This window comes from Leguminivora glycinivorella, chromosome 5, assembly GCF_023078275.1.
Source record: "Leguminivora glycinivorella isolate SPB_JAAS2020 chromosome 5, LegGlyc_1.1, whole genome shotgun sequence".
NCBI lineage: Eukaryota > Metazoa > Arthropoda > Insecta > Lepidoptera > Tortricidae > Leguminivora > Leguminivora glycinivorella.
The window spans coordinates 16,277,210-16,297,412 of NC_062975.1; the positions used below are offsets into that span (position 1 = coordinate 16,277,210).

The 20,203-nt window shown below is 35.0% G+C and overlaps 1 protein-coding gene across 3 annotated transcripts in view; it reads left to right on the top strand.

Annotated features, from left to right (window-relative positions):
* Positions 1–20,203, top strand: part of LOC125226255 (lachesin-like) — a 220,190-nt gene that overhangs the window by 95,840 nt on the left and 104,147 nt on the right. For all 3 annotated transcript variants that reach the window (XM_048130182.1, XM_048130181.1, XM_048130183.1), the window contains exon 2: positions 15,489–15,600. In XM_048130182.1, the coding sequence (XP_047986139.1) occupies positions 15,540–15,600 (61 nt within the window). In that variant the 5' untranslated portion in view covers positions 15,489–15,539. The remainder of the gene's footprint in view (positions 1–15,488; positions 15,601–20,203) is intronic.

The following is a 20,203-nucleotide window of genomic DNA, read 5'->3' on the forward strand; positions in this document are numbered from 1 at the left end:
CATAAATTCCGAAAAACTCATATTACCTATGTAATTCATAACAAGTTAGAAATGAATATAAAGTTAAAAACGCATTAATTCATATAATATGCCTTGCTAGGTTATAACCAGGCCTCGGATTATTTTTCGCATGGTAAGATGAAAGAAAACTATGGAGTCGATATTAAAACTAAACTTTAATTCATATTCATACTCATACTCACTAATTTTCTTAGTCCCGTAATACTTTTGTCCCTTGTGCAGGTTGACAGATCGAAAATGTTAATCGAAAATTAATCTTACTGAATGTAATTAAAATTATTTATGTGGTGTGATTTGGGAAGCCTTTTGCTTGGTAAAGGGTTACATTTACCCTGTAACTATATCAAATTAGTTACTATTTTGTTTGGTTCAGACTACTTTGTTGCGGTAAACGTAATGCTAAGTACTAGTAACACATTTCTCATGATCGTATTTTAGATCTTTGTAAGGTTCTATCCAGTATAAAATTGCAGAAACTTGCGGATCAGACATAATTGTTTACGTAATTATTGCACGCACCGATTGCAATAAATAATTAAGTGACACATCGCGTCGTGAATGATTGACATGACATTGACATGCAAATGATTTTTGATAAATCAGCTAGTACTTAGCATTACGTTTACCGCAACAAAGTAGTCTGAACCAAACAAAATAGTAACTAATTTGATATAGTTACAGGGTAAATGTAACCCTTTACCAAGCAAAAGGCTTCCCAAATCACACCACATAAATAATTTTAATTACATTCAGTAAGATTTTTAAAAATAAATTTAAAATTCAGTAAGATTAATTTTCGATTAACATTTTCGATCTGTCAACCTGCACAAGGGACAAAAGTATTACGGGACTAAGAAAATTAGTGAGTATGAGTATGAATATGAATTAAAGTTTAGTTTTAATATCGACTCCATAGTTTTCTTTCATCTTACCATGCGAAAAATAATCCGAGGCCTGGTTATAACGCTGGTCCAGAATATTCCAGCCATATAACATCTAGCGCTTCAGAGTCTAATAAGCCCAGATAAGACTTGATTAAACGCTCCAGGCGACACCCTGCATGCTTCTCCCTCAACACATCACCTGTATACAAGTAGCTTAATAAGAAGAAACTGTTTGGAGACATGAAAATAATCAAGATTATACAGGTTACACTACGCTAGAAAAATATGTTGAACGTTGTCTTCTGTAACGATCATAAGTACTTAGCACAAAATGTTATAGGTAGATATATGGCGGGAATTGTGGGCGTCTTATACCGCAAATATCATGTCAGAACCATGTGAATTTATCGCACAGTATTTACTGTACAGTCAACCAATTGGAACCCTGGGCCACTGCTAGAACTATATCATAGTGAATCAGATTGTAAGAAATCTACTGCTTGTCATTTTGACATGATTGTAGAGTGGCCTAGGGTTCCAATTGGTTCACTGTACAAAAATTACTACACAAGATACGGCACACGTTACGTCCCTTATCGCAAACCACTGGATAAGAAACATGAACTGCCAGCGACGTCAAAGTCTCTAGTTTATTCTTTCTCGAAGATTGATATACAATGTTCCTTCAATTTTTCTTTTCTTTTGAGAGCGCCCTGTACTTATGGAGGATTAGGTCGAACTTCGATACTCCAAATTGTCGTTCTATGACATTTAAAGCCTGACCAGAAATATAAATGACTATTGTTAAGAGGGCGCTGTTATTCTGATGTATGCGGTGACAGTAAATTATAGCATGAAGAAATAGTTCTAATGAAATTCCGCAACATGGTGCGTAGTCATACCTTTATTTCTGGTTAGGCTTTATAATTATTGGTACACTAGCTTTTGCCCGCGGCCGCGCTCGCGTTAGAAACAGTCAAAAAGTAGCCTATGTCACTCTACATCCCTTCAACTATCTCCACTTAAAAATCACGTCTATTTGTCGCTGCGTTTGCCGTGAAAGATGGACAAAGAAACAGACTCATACTTTCCCATTTATAATATTAGTATGGATTAATTAATTGTCGTAACCGAAAATTAAAACAAAAAAAAACCTCGCATTTTAAAACAGAAGTCGAATGGGAATCTAATAAAACGATTGTAAGGAGCGGCGACCGCGGTAAAATTAAATATCGCCGAGACAATTCACAAGAATAAGTCCCCTTTGCCGGGAAAAATCCACCACCATTTTAATTCCGGTGGCGCCAGCGTTGAATTGAACAATTATTTTTATTTGCCTTGTTCTACAGCCGGTTTTTGTGAATCAAGTTATTGCAGGGAATATTTTTACTCTTTCCCAGTTTTGATAGTTTAATGGCGTTGGGTTTTTTAACAAGTGTTGATTGCAGCGACCAAACGAAACTTATTTCAGTGCCGTTTTTGTTCAAAAACGTTTCAGCTTGTGGAAATATAAAGAGAGCTTGTTTCCTCATAATATGTAAAAACAAGTTTTGTAATCAATATTTATCTTGTGTAACAGTTGGCAATGTTGGCATGGCTCAGGTCTGGCAAATGAAGGTGAACTGAAAGTGGAAAGAAAGCTGACATTCCTTACAATTACCTACTACACAATGGCTGACTGGTCTTAGTGTAGACATTTAATATAATATTGCTATTTTCACAATAACTGTTAGTTATGGTTGCCATACGAATAAATAATATATTTTTGCCATTACCTATAGTATTCTTTCTTAGGATTGGCAGTTGTTTCATTATTTATTTTAAATCGAGTTGATAATTATTTCCTGGTAATTACAGCTCACAATAAACAAATAGGTCAACAGAGTGATTGAAATTAAATTGTTCAATTGAAATAATGGACGCGAACAATTAATACTGCCATTAAATTAATTGGAAATTGTTATTACGATCTCAATTCACCGACTTTGCTTCAGTTAACTTCGGTTCAGGCTCCTAACGCCCCAAGCTTTAACTAAACCGGGAAGCTAACACCTATTAACGTAAAAACTTTTAATAAAATCCGCCATACAGAATGGGCGTCGTAATCCGCCATTATTTCGGCTTTCAACAATTACGCGGGACTACAAATAAAGACGTTTCGAGAGCAATATTCAAGGGGAAGGAAGCTGTATAAAAAATTATCATCACCTCATTCTGTCTCGCGGGCTTTCGGCTCAAATAAAAAAACTTGAGACGCGAGTAATTTTTTCACAAGCTTTGCTCATAGCGGCAATAAAAACCTCCCCCGACGGAGGCGCGCTATATTTCATATTATGTCTCCCGAACCTGCCCGTGACACTCGGGACGAAAGTTTAAATACCAGATGAAAATAATGTGAATTACGTGGACCGTGTAACATGACATATTTGTACTCGTTTTCCTGAAAAAAGAGTTACAACGCTTTGTCTTTCGGGCGTGTTTGATTAAGTTCCTTATTCTCGGGAAACAAATTACTCTGAGACGCACAAGGCGCAATTATTCTTGGTTTTCTTACAACGTTTTGTCTTGGCAAAGGCGATGTTATATTTTGAGTCGAATAATGTCATACGGGAAAAGGCGAGCGCAAATTAGAAACGATATCGTTGTCGAGTACAAGTAGGTGTTATTACGTAAGGTTCAAAATATATTATTTTTTATTAACTAGAGATTATATTTATGTAATAAAGGAAACACTGTGGAACCGACATCGTTAACAAAATACACAGTGCCCACGGTGCAGTGTATCAAAGCGAAACGTATTTACTTAAGATTAATATCAATACTCAATTTACATCTCTTGTCCATTCTTTTATTGCAACATATATTTTAAAATGTGAAAAAGTAAAACATGAATATTGAACATGGATTTCCACACTGATTTCAAAGACTATAATAAAAGAAAATCTCATAATATACTACCGAATTTTATTTTATAATTAAAAGTATATTTCATTGGACACGACCTGATATCATAGTCATTGTGCAAACACAAAATAATGACCATGAAAACGAAGTAGATTTCTTCTGGAAGCCTTACAAAGAGCTCTAATAGCGATCCTTTGGAGAATACCTTGTCGAAGGTTTAATAAAACGGGTTTGAACAGTCATGCTCGTTATTACCGCAGGCAACATTTTTATTTTAATAATATCGATTTTAACGATTTTATCTATTCTCCTTTGCATAGTTTTGCTTTGTGCCTTTGCTCTTTTGTTCTCTCCTGGATGTGTCCTGCTAATTAAAATTAGCATATACATACTACGATCAACTACGATTGTACCTACATTGTCTACGAGTACATTTGACATGACATACATAGATTAACTGGGTCCCATAAGTTATGGATCCATATATGCAAGTAATGTACAAATAAAAAAAGTACTCATCGCATAAATAAATGCTCTTATCGTGATTCGAACCCAAGACCATCGGCATATAAGGAAGGGTCACTACAAAATACCAGTCGTTAAAATAACTACTACTAATAAACACTACAACATAATGGGAGTATTCTTCATATATTTATGAGCCAGTATTTAAATTTCTTTACGTGATCATTCTTTTTCAACGGTTTTTAGAATTGTAGGCGTTTCTCCGTTTCTGGTCTTTTATTATTTTAGTTCTGTTTTGCAATCTTATGATGTCTCACAATGTCTGCAAATGGTAACAATTAATATCACAGAATATAATAATAGTACAAGTACAGAAAGCTCACTCCTTCGATGTTCACAAAATGCCGCCATTCTAATTCTATTTAAATTTGACGAAACCTTAGGTGGATGGACACTGTTATATGACGAAGCCTGCGCTGTCGATCTAAACGTATGTATTTTTTAATGATTTCTTTTGTTAAATAAATATATTAAAAATAAAAAAAAATATTCTAAATTCTTACCTACATTAACAAAAAGACCGCACGCAAGCATCCTACATTGAATTCTATTGCGGCGCGAGAAGGTCACCACCACTGAATGGGCCGCGAACTCGCGGCCGCCGGCATGTACTTGTAGCGCGGCGATACATTCGCGGAGTGAGCCGCCCCTGTTAATATTAGAAATTATTAAAAAATAGGTTTATTGCTATCAAAAAGTACGTGGTTTGTGTCTTGTATGAATCGTCTTTTGAGGAACTTTTATTACTTATTATAACATTTTCTCCATCCACATCAATAAAGTCAAAATGTAACCGAACGATATTCTGCGCTCTAGAGCAAACGAACTTTTGACTGAAGCCAGCTTTAAAGTGGATTCCAAAGTGATGGTTACTAAATTCTAGTGCCGTTTTAGACTTAGATCCGACGTGGGGGTAAGCATCCGAATAAAAGTGCAGGATATTTTTCAGTAAAGACCCAGTTAGTTCGAAAATACTGCCATTATTAGGCAATCTATATTGAATCATAGAGCTGATTCGAACTTTAATATGTAAACGGAAATCATATAACTTACACGGAACCCAAACAAACATGTTGTTTAACTGACCCATTTTTCTAAATATCCATAAATTATGGTCACCTCCCTAGCGGCGGGGTAGGTATGTCACAAAATGCGACGCCCGGTTCGCCCGATCGTCTCTCGCCGCTCGTGACATCACCGTTGCGCGGCGTCGTATACGCGTGATATTTTTGAGACGGTGCAGGATATAGTATTTTATGCAACAGGCGTTTAAAGGAGATCAAAAAACACGAGTGGCGTGGGTAAGTGGGTACCTAATCTATGCACGACCCTGTAAATGACGAATTACAGTTAGGGAGTAGAAAAAGTCTAAAATAATATCAGGATATATGATGGATATTTAATGTCAGTACTTCATATCCACAATCTTATGTACGAGTACATTGCTAGTTGTAAAAAACACAAATACTAAGTACAGTAATAATAATCGGATTGTCAATAAGAGATACAATAAAGTTGACAGACGAGATTCAAGTTGTTGGAAAACGCCGGGCAGACAGTAGAATGGCAATCATGACGCGAACTTTTGCCCAACACCCCACCTAATTGATTTTGAAGCAGTTTTACTGGTAGTATCTCAAGGAGTATAGAAATCATTGATAAATTGGTTACTTAAAAAACACAAACGTAAAATGAAGGCAAATTTTAATTAACACTAGAAATGAAATTAATTTGTAAATAACTCAAATAATAATATTTTACACATGAAATTTTGATTTAAATAAAAACGCTATTCAAATATGATGAACTAAATCCAAAACAATCTTGTTGATGTAACTAAATGGATTTATAATAACATGAATTATTTTATTGAATTTGAAATCTTATTCAGTTTTAACGTATTGAAAATACTTATTGAAAAAATGGAAGGTGGGTTTTGGCATGTACCTTTACGTTGATACGTTTTATTTGTAAAGATTAATGACGAATTTGAATCAAATTTGCCTGAGGCATTATTATGAACGTTTACTAAGCCACAAATTCCTAATCGAGGCGCACTCAATAATGTCTGAGTTGTAATATTTCTTACTAAACTTATATACCTAAAAACACTTATTAACAAGCCTTAACACTTTCGCTACCAAGAACCCGACTGTCGGGCACACCGCTCGTAAAGCGTAGCCGATTACATGGGGAAACCTATGTAGCGAAAATGTATGCTTTCGAAAGTGTTAATTATGCTCAACACAAACACGATAAAAACATTAGGTACATTCCTACTACATTTATATGTATAAACACTTATTAACAAGCCTTAATTATGCTCAACACAAACACGATAAAAACATTAGGTACATTCCTACTACATTTATATGTATAAAAAGCTGATAGTTTTAGAAATATGCCGACATTTTTATACAAAAGAAAAAACTTCAGCTGCCACTAAATCATATCAAGACTTCCACCACCAACCATTAAAAAAGTGAAAAATAACATAATACCATAAAAACACTCTTCGAGATTATCAGCAAAATGAATTGGCCGAGAAGCTACTTAAGCCCACAAAGTCCGAAAAAGGCAGTGGATCGCCGCAGGCAGCGAGGTTCCGGCACAACGGAACAAAAAGACAGAAGCTGGCTGAAATCCTTTCAATTTTCTGACCTTTTCCTACTCAGCTCCCGGGCTCGTCTAAAGATGAATTACAACCAGACGATGTCGGCCCCCGGCTACCACTCCCGCTATTCAATCCACAATTCTATTACCGCCATCGACAGTGCAATTTCGCTCACAAAAATTGCCATTCAACTTTTTTTAGTCTAAAATGTTTGAGCTAACATTTTTATCAGACGGGCCAATATTTGTGTGGGTATTATTTTAGATTCGGCGGTGCGTTTGTCGCCGTTTGACCGCGGGCTGAAGTGACAATATTTATGGATAATTCCTCCATTGTCGCTGTGACGGGCTGTTATTGGTGGAAAATTTATTGTTTAACCTTTTTCATCGGAAAGCCATTCGTTGAAAATATGCCTTTTGTTTATATTGGACTGTTATGATGATTTGTTTAATGCCGAATACGTAACCGCAGGATTAACTGTTGCGAAATATTTGTGGCTATTTAAATTCCTTGCTTTTTGATCAGTAGGTGTATATAAGACTAAAAATAACTAAACACCATTATTTAAAAGAAAGTTACTTATTACTTAAGTGCCTAATGGACCTAAAACCTATGTTTTGTAAATTCCGTTACTTGGTTTACAAACTATCCTAAAACATTATTAACTTAAGAAAAGTGTTGTATTTGTTTGTTTATAAGTTTCCCCACAATAGATCCACAAACGAATTACAAGGATCGTTAAGCTGTTGTTAGTTTTTATTCCGCTTCGCCGTAAATATTCATTTTTTTTAAGGCGAATTGTGATCTAGTTTAAGTAATCAAACCATCCAAACCAAATAAGCAAAATTTTCGTGTATACTGACGACCGTGTCCAGACTTTAAGAAATGAATAAATGTATAGTAGGTCATTTTGAAATTAATTTCAAAAGTTAATGCAACTTTTACCTTCTATTTTGATATAAAAAGAACCTTTTGAATACTTACCGATAGCCAGATACTAGACAGATATTAATTTGACATCCGCAATCGTCGATGGAATGGACTTTTTAAAAGGGGATTTCAAAAACGGCAGTAGGTATTCGACTACGGAATTTTTAGTCAATTTCTCTTGTGACTCAATTGAATTTGATCTGCGGACAAATCAGGTTTCCTCTCACGGCGCGGCGGTGGTGTAAGGTTCAAGAGGATGCTATAATAAGAAAAAAAAAGTATTTTCATTAAAATAAAATGTTTTATTAGGTATTTGGATAAAAATAAATTTTATCATATATTGTCATAGTTTCGTTTTCTTTCAACCCCTTATTTGCCAAGACTAACTTAAGTCCAAATTGTTAGCCCTAATTAAAACAATACACTATTAAAAATTGGCCATTAAAACAAATACTGTGATCGTCTAGTAAGTGGTAGGACCCCGTAGTTGTGCGTAGCAATCCAGATTCTTTTTACCTTTAGGAACTTGCTATTTAAGTTGATAAAACTAAGGCAGTAATATATTCACTTGAGGTATAATAAGCAGAGTGAACGACATTTGTAAAAGAATTTAGTGCGTTGAGATAAGAGTGTGCGAGATAGGTAAAATTGTGTAAGGAATATAAATACAGGAAATATATTAAAAATATATACAAGACATTATTTAAAATGGGGTTAATTGTTTCCGACCCACGAGTCCCTTATACGTAGGAATAATAGGTGTATAATATAATATAGCCTATTATAAGGACCTCGCTCGAGCATATGGACAAACCAGGTTGCTAGTTCAATTTATGTTTTATCAAACATTGAACAAATGGGATCCTTAGAACAAAGGTAAACTGATGTAAAGTGTCTTTGCACTACTTAAAAATGTACTACCATAGTAGTAGATATCAAATATTTAGTCAAGGACCCTTTAATCCCGGTATAATTTTATATGTTTTGGGATGATTCTGCAACCAAGTCCTCTACCGTCAGGATAGAAACTGCTCTGCCTACCCCTGATCTATCAAGGAAACAGAATATCTATTTTGATACCCATTATTGGGCCTATTCATTGACCTTCTTTTGATACTAAGACAAATACTTCATTGATCTAGCCTTTCGAACGACAAATCCCCAGACTCACACGCCATCCCATATATTATATATTTTGGTTCGGCCTTAGCCATCGAAAGTTGTCCAAGATCCCAAAGTATAAATTCTATATGCGTGCAATTTCCCACGTTCCGAGTATAGTGGTCCATTGCTTGACATCGTGTTTCACTAGTCAATGCTAGAATTGTTTGATCTCCCAGACAACGTTATCGTTAACCATATTATGAAAATGGAATGATGATTCCAAAGTCTGCCAATCTCGAGGCCAGTGTCAATGATTCAACTTTTGTGAACAATCTTATTTTTATATCAATGATTCTCCTTGATAGCGACAGGATCCTAACATCCATAGATGTCCTATGCCTCCCTTGTATTTAGTATTAGTATTAATTCCCACAAGTTATCCTTTGACTCTAATAAAGTTTACAGGTTATGAACAATAAATAAAGTTATTAATCCTACTTTCATTGGAATAGCAAAATTATTTTACTTAGGAGTGAGACTATAGTATGGAGATCCTTCTAATCACCCAAAGAGATTCTAGCTAATAGAAGTGTATATACATAAAGTAAATATGTGTAATATTTTATGTATCTATTTTGTTTCATGTAGTAGTCATATTAGAGATATTCAGATCTCAATCAATAATATTCCAAATTAACCGTTAGAGTTAATTGTATGTAATAAATAAATTGAAATTTGTACGTCTTTAAATAATTACCACATAAATATAACATTCATGAATATCTTGTTCATATGAAATGAATAAGTACCAATATTAAAATTTATCACCTTCAGATAATAGCATTAATCTAAAATTACAAATATAAACACATTCAAAATAAACAATCTGGACACTTACTTGTAGTCTTCAAGTCTAATTTACCAAGATACCTTCTCGCCAGTCTCCAACCTCTCAATGCTCGTGCCTCAAGTCCGCTTCCTTCTTAAACTACTGATGTGTTCCCTTCAATGCTCCCTAGTCGAATGACTTCACCAATTCTTCTGAAGTGAACACCTCAACGTTCCCTAGCCGACTGATCCCCTCTGACACTGCGCTCTGAGTTTTATTGTCCCGATTTTAACGCATGCGCTGTGTTGTTAAATGGCAAATAGTGCCTAATGTGCCGGATGTGCCAGTTGTGCCTAAAACGCCTATTGTGCCGGTTTTGCCTATTGTGCCTAAAACGCCTATTGTGCCGGATTTAATTCCGAGAATTTCTATTTTTAATTTGTTGGAATTCCATTTTGTATGTAAGTTGTTTTCGTTTTATTTATTTGCAATTTTTAAGTTTTTATCTCTGTATGCATTTGTTTCTAAGCATAATTATTATAGATATATCTTATGATTTGAACCGAGGACTGTGTGGTCCGTTACAAAGAGTGGCACTGAAACTTGAGTAGTTTTATGTGCTCTGCCTACCCCTTTATGGGATACAGGCGTGATTTTATGTATGTATGTATGTATAAATTTTATTATAAAAATAAAAGGAAAAGCTTTAAGAGCACTGGTGAAGAGTGCCCGTCCTTCATGACGATACCTTAGCCAATAATAATTGTCGATATTCGATAATATATTTTTATTATTTACAATTATTTACGTCAATTAAAAATAAAATACAATTAAATTAAAAACTAATCTAAATAGTAATATGTAATCGATGCAAATTAAAAGTGATAGTCTTAAAAAATCATCTAAATAAACAAAAATAACTAATAACAATTAAGTAGAATACACTTAAATCAAAAACTAATCTAAATTAAACTAAGTCTTAACTAAAATAATTAAAAAGATATAAACATAATATACACGCAGCTACCTGAGGTCCCCCATGTCCGTCCCCTGTGGAAGTGTGCCCATGAGGCTGGCTACATTCCCTCGCTGAATAGCAATGCCAATTCTTTGGCCAAGGAATGAGCCAACCCTATATATTTTACAAAACGCCGGCCTTGTAAAAGTCCTTTTGTCAATATTCGCCCGAAAATTGTTGACATGTCAATGATATAATACCGCAGATTGCAAATTAAATAAGTTTCACTATTACTACCTATATTTTTGATAGATAAATGTTATTTCATAATAAATACTTAGGTACTACAGAAATTGTAAATGGTATAGTTGTACAAGCTGACCCTTTAGCACAATTTGCCTTGTCGCGCGCGAGTTCATACATCAAGCGTGACTTAAAGTATGGACTCGCGAGCGACAAGTCAAGTTGTGTTAGAGGGGGAGGGGTGTATTAATACGGCAAGTTACCTTTAGCTTGCACCATCCCACTCTCCACTCGCGCGGCCCGGCGCTCGTTTGTGGCTACTTACGGTGTCTTGTGTCGATTGAACCTATATTGTGAATCTAAGGATAAAAAATTCTTACTTAAGGAAACTCGTAACCGAAGCCAAACGAATCTGGAATGTTTTAGATTCAATTAAAAAAAAAATATCCTCGTGAGTCTCGGCGTAATTGTATATACTAGGATAATTATATCGGAGTTTTGAACTCTTAGGTATAGAAAAAGAAAAAAAGTTTCATTGAAAAACTGGCCTACATCCTACAAGGCCTTTACAATAGATTACTCCTTGGTCGTGATAAAGATCGTTATCAAGGTGCACTTTTCGTGCAAATGGTACGGTTGGCAAAAAAAAAACAAATACTTACGTTTAAATATTCACTGGTGGATATGCCGGGGGGCGTCAACAAAAATTGCGTGCAGTATTTTAAATAGTTAAATTACATTCCTGTAACTGTCAAGGTAGAAAGGTCATTTAGTTATTTAGAATGGATTTTTTCTAATCAACGTGAACGACTGACAGCCAAAGCTGACAGCCAGCAGTTGAACAAATTTTAGTTATTTATTAAATGTTATTTGGATAAGTAATTATAAATATGCATATATATATATATATATATATATATATATATATATATATATATATATATATATATATATATATATATATATATATATATCATAATTTGTTAAATTTATAATGGTTTAAATACTTGTGTATTTGTTTTTTTGCCAACCATACTCTGCTACCAATACAGCACGCTGATAACGATCTTTAGTCGTGACACTCAATAGCCAGCACTTAAATAATAAGATTAATAAGATAACATGCCAATCCTAGGGAAGAAACGGTAACTTCTCTCTATCGCTCTCAAGCATAAGAGATAACTTTATCACCGTTTCCACTAGGAATGGCACAGCGCGCAGCGGATGTCTTCTGTCGTGTTTGTTTATGCTCCAAAAATGTGACGCGTGGATGTACTTGAAGAAGATTATGCTATTTTTATAGGTTACACACTGAGAGAAAATACAACCAGTTTTCATGTTCGTTCAACAAGTTTTTTGGTTAAAATAGCACCTACGTGCTCTTTGGTTCAAACAACAAGCTACTTGTCATTTGAATCGGCAATATATTTGAATCAACATGTCGATTTTATAAAAACAACCTGACACATATTGTTTTAAACATACGTTTGGCTGATTCAAACGGATAAACCGCAACAAGTCGAACTTGTTAAATTCACAATGCAAAAAAGTGCAGGGTTAGGTTAATAATTTTAGGAACAAATCAAATTATTTTACTAAATATTTTGATTTGTATTTTGTAAGTATACTATAGTTATACCTCTATAAATAAAAATCTGATACTTATAAGAAAGAATCAGGGGTTCATTACGTTATGGCATCCTACTGGTTATCTACTCAATGTTATTCCAAAAACAAAACTGTAAAATCACAAACAGAATCGCCTAACAAGCTGATGTTTTGTGCCTAATAACCCTTCATTACTTTCAGAATGTCCGGCCCTGTCAGTTGTAGATATAGTCAAACTTTTGGCTGTATTCCCACGATTATGAATTCGAAACAATTTGTTATTCCAATCAGGGCTTCGTAAATATTCCGGCACGAGGCATCAGCAGGTGATTGATTAATGTCATGCAGTACAGTTTACGAAGCTTCCCAATGGCTTCGCTGCACGTAAATACAGCTTGGCCAAAAAGAGTAGGAACAAAATGGAACTAATTTTTTAATCATTGCAACACTTAAATGTTCTCATTAAAAAGTGTCAAAATCTGTCAAAATAGTTGCCAAATGCAAAATTATTTACATAGACGGTGGTGCCCCTATTATTTTCTACTCTTTTGCTGGGCTGTATTGTGCTGCAAAAGCTACTTGGCAGGTTTTTTGGAAATAATGTCAAACCATCAATACAGACAGACGGGCAAGCACAGTCGCGTGGGTATCACACGTTAGTCCGTCCTTTTTGTACTATTGCGATAAGGCATGTGTTACGAGTCAGTCGATGCAGACATTGGTGATGGTTCACCTCTAGCTACATGATTTTCTTTGAGATTGCAATTTCAGATCTCTCTCTCTCTCTCTCTCTCTCTCTCTCTCTCATAATAATTTTCAGGCTGTCTTGATCTTTCGCGCCAACTTTCATGCTTTCTGCCGCACCGGACCATACTCGTATACCTACATTCTACATGGACTAATCCTGCACTAATATTTCATTTATTTATTATGTCAAACGGTCTGTTTATGAGGGTTCCGTACCTCAAAAAGGATAAACGGAACTTAACTATATTTTCACTAGAAGCAAGCTAAGCTCACAGACCGACACAAAACGCTTTACAAATAGCCAAGGTGGCTCAAACAGCCTGATTAATGAAATGCAGATGATAACATCAGCTGTAAACCGTTTATTTATTTAGCTATTCAAGTAACACCGAGTTTCGAGGCCTATTGACATTTGAAAGTGATAGCAAACAAGACGCGTGTATAGTGAAGGCTTGAGTGATTATCTTTATTGACTGAGTGACAATTTCATATCTAAATATTAACATAATATCTGTTCTAATTCATTTTCGCTTTGGTGCACAGGGTGATTCTGCAGACAAGCGCGTAATAGATACCTTACATGCTCAGTGAATTTCAATAAATAGTTCGCGGATTTTTCAATTTTTCCACATATTTAAAATGATAATGGGGCTAAATGCCTGTAATTCAATCTTAAAACTGACCTGACAACGCCGTCTTTGAAACGTCGGAGATCAGTTTAAAAAACTTAATTATACCCATTAATTTCCCTTTACAATTTCAACTAAGTTGACAACGATTTTGATAGGAAAGTACTTTTAATTTGATAGAAGTTTGACGTTTAAAATAACGCTTCCTTGTGTTTGCATGAATGGTAAAATTATTTGTCACCTTTGATGAGTCTAGCTGTATTATAGTTTAAAGTTTTATAAAATATTACTTTAAGTAACAGTTTATTTCTCCGCATTTTTTTAATACCACGTCGGTGGCAAACAGGTATACGGTCCGCCTGATGGAAAGCGGTCACCTTAACCAATGGCGTGCCTTAGTTTCTTAAAAGTGACTTATTTTAATTATAAATTTTGTTTTAATAAAGTGTCTCTTTAAGAGATTGAAGTGTTCAAAGTAATCAGACTCTGCTGACTTTTGATTTGTTAAGGATAAATCAACAACTGGTAAAAATGCCTACCTGATGGAATTGTTTTCTTGGGATTTAAAAAGAAAATGAATAAAGTTAAAATTAACGTAAATGATCAAAATTGCTATAACATGCATTTCTTGAATCACCCTATAGTTTTGCAATCATAGGAAATGAAGATTACATCAATCAATGATTAATTAGCCTTCATCCTCAATGCTTGGCACATGTCTGTATTGTGAGATCGTGTAAGGCGTCCCACACACAGATGTGCCATAGTTCCATTACCATACATTGGTATATAGATTTAATTCTAAGGGGTAAAACAGGAGGGTAGTTCCTTTGTCGATAAATTAAACGAGGGCGCATGACTTTCCCATTTTTAACAATTTCCAAAATCTGGTCTTAAAAAAATTGGTTTGTAGAATATGGATACAAAATTTCACGTGAATCGGTTGACAATTGCGACCTGTACACGAGAACATCCGGACATACAAAAGCAAATTGCTCGAGTTAAAACGTAGACTTTCGTTAACCCTGCGGTCAATTATCGATAAAATTCCCTAATTGGTTGCTGTTTATAAGTATTATTTTGAGTTTGATATATAAAGTTTACACAAAGCATAAAGTTGTGATAAACTTCTTTTTATCTTTTTAAAAACAGAGGACCAAGTTACCTTATTAGTTATGTCTCAAATACATAGATCAATCGGCAGAAAAAACACTTCTATTTTCGAATGAAAAATAGGTACAAATGCAGGAAAGAAAAACCTTTCAACTTGTTTTATTTTTTGTGCGTAAATTTAATTATATTCAGAAGTTTGTGACTGTAAAATATTTTCAGAGCTTGATTATGATGGTTTCTTTCGTTTTCAACTAATTTTGATTTTTTTTAATATTTTGATTTTTTGCATCAGATTTTTGACGCGTAAAGGTTTTGGCGATAACTTTATTACCACCTAATATTTTAAAATTTTAACCACCAATCTTTCCGCTCGTTTCAGACGAAGCAGCCATGAACAGACCGCACCGGGCTCGAGTGTGAGAAAGCAACAATGAGCAGGCGTTGCCGGAGCTTCGCCATCACCGTTCAGATTATCACCATCATCTGCCAAGGTAGCTTCATTATCACTATTATCACCAGCAGGGCTAAGGTGTCTAATCATTTGCCACAATGTCTATCACGTTCTAACAAGTATGTAAGTGCGAAAGTGACGCATGATTATAATACGTGACTAAAATACGACAATGATACGTTCACTGCCATGTAGTCAATGCTTAATTATCAGGTGTTGCTGAAGTTTTGCTATCACTGTTCAAATCACCATCGTCTGCCAAGCCAGCTTCATTATCACTATCATCACCTGCCATAGTACTCATTGCTTCATTGTCAGAAGTTGGTGGAATTTCGATATCACCGTTCAGATGATCATCGTTGTCTACCTAGGTAGCTTCATTATCAATATTATCACTTGCTAACTTACTGGTTGCTTCATTATAAGGCGTTGCCGGAGTTTTATTATCACCGTTCAGATCATCATCACTTGTCATGTTACTCGTTGCTTCATTATAAGGCATTGATGGAGTTGCATTATCACAGTTCAGATCATCACCACCTGTCGTGGTAACATCATCATCAAATCAATACCCATATCCGAGCATGTGGGCAAAATATGTAAATTAGGAATGGTACAAACACATGCACTAATGAAAAATAATGAAAAAAAAAACAATCGATTGAATTCCTTATGACCACTCTTAAAGAAATAAATTATTAATAAAAAAAATATTAATAAACAAAAAGATTAAGTATAAAATCATTATATGTATGGTCCACGAGAAGACACATTTCTTTCTAGTTTGCATCTCTGATTGCGTTTGTTGTGAAACTAATCCAGTGTAAACCAGGTCAGTCCTGTTACAGGACTCCTGTATAACGAGGAAATAAAAACCTTTATAATAATATAACCTTAACCGATCTGATTATGATCCAGTTAAATGAGAATACGCCTGAGGTTATGTGGTTTCATAATTTATCACACACATGAAACTAGATTTGTATCGGTCATACCGTAAGGGTTCCCAAGTCATTTCCTTCCATTCAAACTGCCGCCACAATTCCCATCCCAAGATTAACGGACTAGTCCGCCATTAAGCTAAATACCATCGCCTTGCCTTGCGTGACATTACATATGTAAACCTTATTGTAAACATTTAAGGCCTATCTTTGATAAGTGAAGTGTGTTGTTGTTAGTACATAAAGTCAAATAAATTTAGAGAACAATCCTAATAGTCCAGGGTAACTAGCCGACGTGACAATCGCTTACGCGTCGTAAGCGTTTTGTAGCTAGCTCTCCTTATCGCTCGTCTGTAGTGGCGCAACAGAGCCAGACTACGTTTCTATCGTCAAGATTGTCACTTCGGCTAGGCTGTCAGTTGCTAAGGTGACGGTCTGTGTTAATAGATTGCCGAGTTCCGAAGTAACATGGAAAGTTTTCAAATAAAACGTGTTCAAAGGGCGCTGTAATGAAGACAATATTTTGGAGCAGAAGTCACTTAATTAAATGTGTCTATTGCCTTGACTTCTGCCGAGACGGAAATATACTTATTTGTCATATTGAAAGCAAATTTTATTCATTTAGAAACGATAAAAACTTCAAAATTAAATGGTTCATTTTAATATCTTTCCCAACGAGCAAGTGTGGGTTACAATCATCATGTCGCCCAAATGCTAGTCGAGGTTCACCGAAAAGCTATAGCGATTACGACCAAGATAAATAGCAATAATTTTATGGCACTAACTATATAATAATTCTAATATCATTGATGTTTGATATTTTTCAAATTAAATTTTCACCAACAAGACTGACACAATCGCTGCCAATTAGCTCGAAATGACTCTAGTTTATAACTTCAATCTTATTGCTACGAGCTAGACCTCAATTCGGACGTAAATCGGAAGTCAGATCTACTTGGCTAAATATCTGACCATTCTTCAAACCATTTTAGCCTTCATTACTTACTCCGTCATATCATAATTACACTTAAAAAAAAGCATGAACTATTTCATTTTGAATGATTCTCATAAATTATACCTAATCGCTAAGTACATAATGCATAATCAAGTTAATATCAAAATACGATCAAACCTTCTGCAAATTGCTAAAAAAAGATTTGGTTCTATATTTTTCATGCCTGCAACAAGATTCTAATATTCTGTAGTTATATGTTTCTAATATTTTATGAATCCAGATTGACCTATTGCTTATTATTACTGCTCCAGCTATTAGTTTAATTTTCTGTTTCGCTGGGCATACAATTGTTGGGGCTATAACAATGTCAAAGAACAATATATAAATTATTATTTAATCTTTGTTTTTTTTTTCCTCTACGAAGGTAGGTTTTACGTATTTCATAAGGGATAGAATCCATATCCCACAGTCAACTTTAACCCATATCCCACAGTCGACTTTTACGGCACACACGAGAAGAAAGGGGGTGGTGAAATTCTTAACCCGTCACCACACGGGGCAATACTATATTTCTTAGGCCCACTTGCACCAATCACTTAACTCAGGGTTAGTGGGCTGTCAACTGTCAAATTCCATATAAAATGGTGGGTTAACCCTCCATTTTCGTTGGTGTAAGTGGCCCTTAATGGTAAAAATTTAACATCTAAAGTAGCGGTAATGAAGCTAAATAATATAATAAGTAGTATTAGTATTGTAATACCATAATCCACCAAATATTCAATTATTTCTATCGAAACTTATTATTCTTAGTACTTATTATAATATTTAATCAAATTAATCAATGTACTTGGATATGAATATGTATAAGTATACATATTCAACATTTACATAAGCGCAAACACCATCGCAGTAGGTACCTACCTGATTCCGGGAACATTTGGCAATCATCTTTCCAAAATTATTATTGATATTTACATACATACATACATTCAATCACGCCTGTATCCCATAAAGGGGTAGGCAGAACACATGAAACTACTAAAGCTTCAGTGCCACTCTTGGCAAATAAGGGGTTGAAAGAAAACGAAACTGTGACATTGCAGTGACAGGTTGCCAGCCTCTCGCCTACACCACAATTTAACCCATATCCCATAGACATTACTCCCATTATTGATATTTACAGAAAGATATTATCATTTGAGTCTATTGACAGAGTTTCATCATTCGCTTTTATTGTAAAAGAAAGCAGCCTTTTTTTTTTTAAATACTACGTCGGTGGAAAACAAGTATACGGCCCGCCTGATGTAAAGCGGTCACCGTAACCTATGGACGCCTGCAACTCAAACAGTGTCACATGCGCGTTGCCACCCCATTAGAAACTTGTACATTCCCTTTTGCTGTGTTAAGTACACAGCAAAAAGGAGTGTACAAGTTCCAAGGAGGGTTCGGGTTGCCGACGACTCAAAGGACAATAAACGGAACAAGTTAGAAGAAGATGAAGTTTCTGTATTGGCTTTATTAGAAAAGATTCAGACCTCAGAATTCGGTTATTACAAAATATATTATGTACAGTTAACATCAATAATAGCAGATGAAACTCATACCAAAAGTATCTGACAGCTTAAATACGATTTCTAAATATAAATAATTCATTACCTATAGTCTGAGTATACATCTGGTTTCTGAATGGTAAACACTTCAGTAATGTTGTTGGATCCGCTACTTTTGATGTTGACTGTACTGATTGTGGGTAAAAGTACATATATATGTAAACATAATAAAATTTATTATGCTTACATATATATAAATATATAATATTCAGCAGTAGCAACAGCAGTTAGGTAAGAAATTTTTTCTACTCCCGAACATTCGTCATTTACAGGGTCGTGCATAGATCTTTAAAACCCTACATAAAAGTCTATTCCCCAAAGCCAGCGTCCGCCGGCTTTCCGCGCATGCGCGCAGTATCGAAAAATCTGAAAACGCATTGTTTGGCTCTGTAGCCATGGCAACGCATTGTTATAACGATACTCGCGCGTGTGCGCGGGAAGCCTTTGGGCAGCTGAGCTGACAGTGCAAACCTTTGCGTCAAAACACAGGAAACAGTGTGAATTTCACGAAAGTTATTCAAGAAAACTATTAAAAACATAAAAACTAAGTGCATGATCGTAGAAAAAGTATTGTATGCAACGGTGTTTAACCGAGTCAAATTGTTACCTACGCCACATGTCTTTTTTGACCTCCTTTAAACGCCTGTTGCATAAAATACTATTATACTCAATGCTGTAAAATCTATTTGATTTATTTCTGGTAATGTTTCCGACTTTTAGAGAGCAAACAAAGTAATACATAACTGAATATTATTTTCTCTTCAAAAATATAATACAGAAATAAATTCTTATACAATAGATATCTACGTGGGCGATTTCTTTGTTGCCGAATGAATCTAAATATAATAAATAAACGCCTTTATTTACACAAACTGAAATAAATTACTCTAAAAATGTTCTAAACCTCTTTAGGCCCTTAAAAACTAACATCACTTTTGTAACCCTCAAGGTTAATATAAACTTCGTCTGGCTGAGTAAAAGAGGCAATATCCATATCTTGTTGTACGTCGACAGGCCCCTTAAAAAGGTGTTAACGGAAAGTGGCGCGATTAAGACGGAGTGCTGTCGTTAAACGAGGCTAGAACAGACTTTGTCAGTTTAAATTTAGCTCACTTGGTTATCATGAAGGCCAGGGGG